Source organism: Myotis brandtii, unplaced genomic scaffold, assembly GCF_000412655.1.
Source record: "Myotis brandtii unplaced genomic scaffold, ASM41265v1 scaffold334, whole genome shotgun sequence".
Classification (NCBI taxonomy): Eukaryota; Metazoa; Chordata; class Mammalia; order Chiroptera; family Vespertilionidae; genus Myotis; species Myotis brandtii.
Genome location: NW_005362885.1, coordinates 477222 through 478066, shown reverse-complemented (window position 1 = coordinate 478066; position 845 = coordinate 477222). Strand labels below are relative to the sequence as shown.

Here is an 845-nt window from a genome sequence, read left to right as displayed (position 1 = left end):
CAAGGAGCCCCCCTCCCATCAGGCTCCTCCCCACGCTGGTCCAGGTGCCCTTCACCTGCTCTCACCTGTGTCCCCTGCTGTGGCCCTGCCTGCAGCCCCTGCTCCCTCAGGGCTGACCTGTGCGCTGGCCCCACCCCAGGGCCCTCCCCTAAGCTGCCTGGCAGCCACACCCATCTCTGGACGCCCACCACTTGCTCCCCCTGGTCTGGGAGCTGGCCCTGGGCTGGGCCTCCTTTTTATTTTTAATGTTTTATTATTTTTATTTTTTAATCCTCACCTGAGGATATTTCCCATTGATTGTTAGGGAGAGTGGAAGAGAGAGGGAAAGACAGAGAAACATCGATTTGAAAGGAACACATCTATTAGTTGCCTCCCACACGAGCCCCGACCAGGGCTGGGAAGGAGCCTGCAACCCAGGTACCTGCCCTTGACCGGAATCGAACCCGGACCCTTCGGTCCGCAGGCTGATGCTCTACCCACTGAGCCACACTGACCAGGGCAGGGGGCCTCCTTTCTAAACCACACACTCTGCAGGGGGTCTGTGCCACGTGTCCTGGGGCCTCAGACCTCCCTGGACCGAGGGGCAGAGGGCCCCTGTGAAGCTGGCGGCGGGTCCCCATGTCCCCGCAGGCCGAGCGCCTGACAGCCGAGCAGATCAAGGAGTACAAGGGGGTCTTTGAGATGTTCGACGAGGAGGGCAACGGGCAGGTGAAGACGGCCGAGCTGGAGCGGCTCATGAGCCTGCTGGGCATCAACCCCACCAAGAGCGAGCTGGCGTCCATGGCCAAGGACGTGGACCGAGACAGTGAGGCCGCACGCGCGGGGCCTGGGGCGGCTGCGAGGGG

The 845-nt window shown here is 62.5% G+C and overlaps 1 protein-coding gene across 1 annotated transcript in view; it reads left to right on the top strand.

Moving 5' to 3' along the window:
• The window catches only part of CALML6 (calmodulin-like 6), a 9224-nt gene that overhangs the window by 7835 nt on the left and 544 nt on the right, over window positions 1-845 (top strand). Inside the window, exon 3 of the mRNA XM_014543768.1 lies at window positions 631-837. Coding sequence (XP_014399254.1) covers window positions 631-837 — 207 coding nt within the window. The remainder of the gene's footprint in view (window positions 1-630; window positions 838-845) is intronic.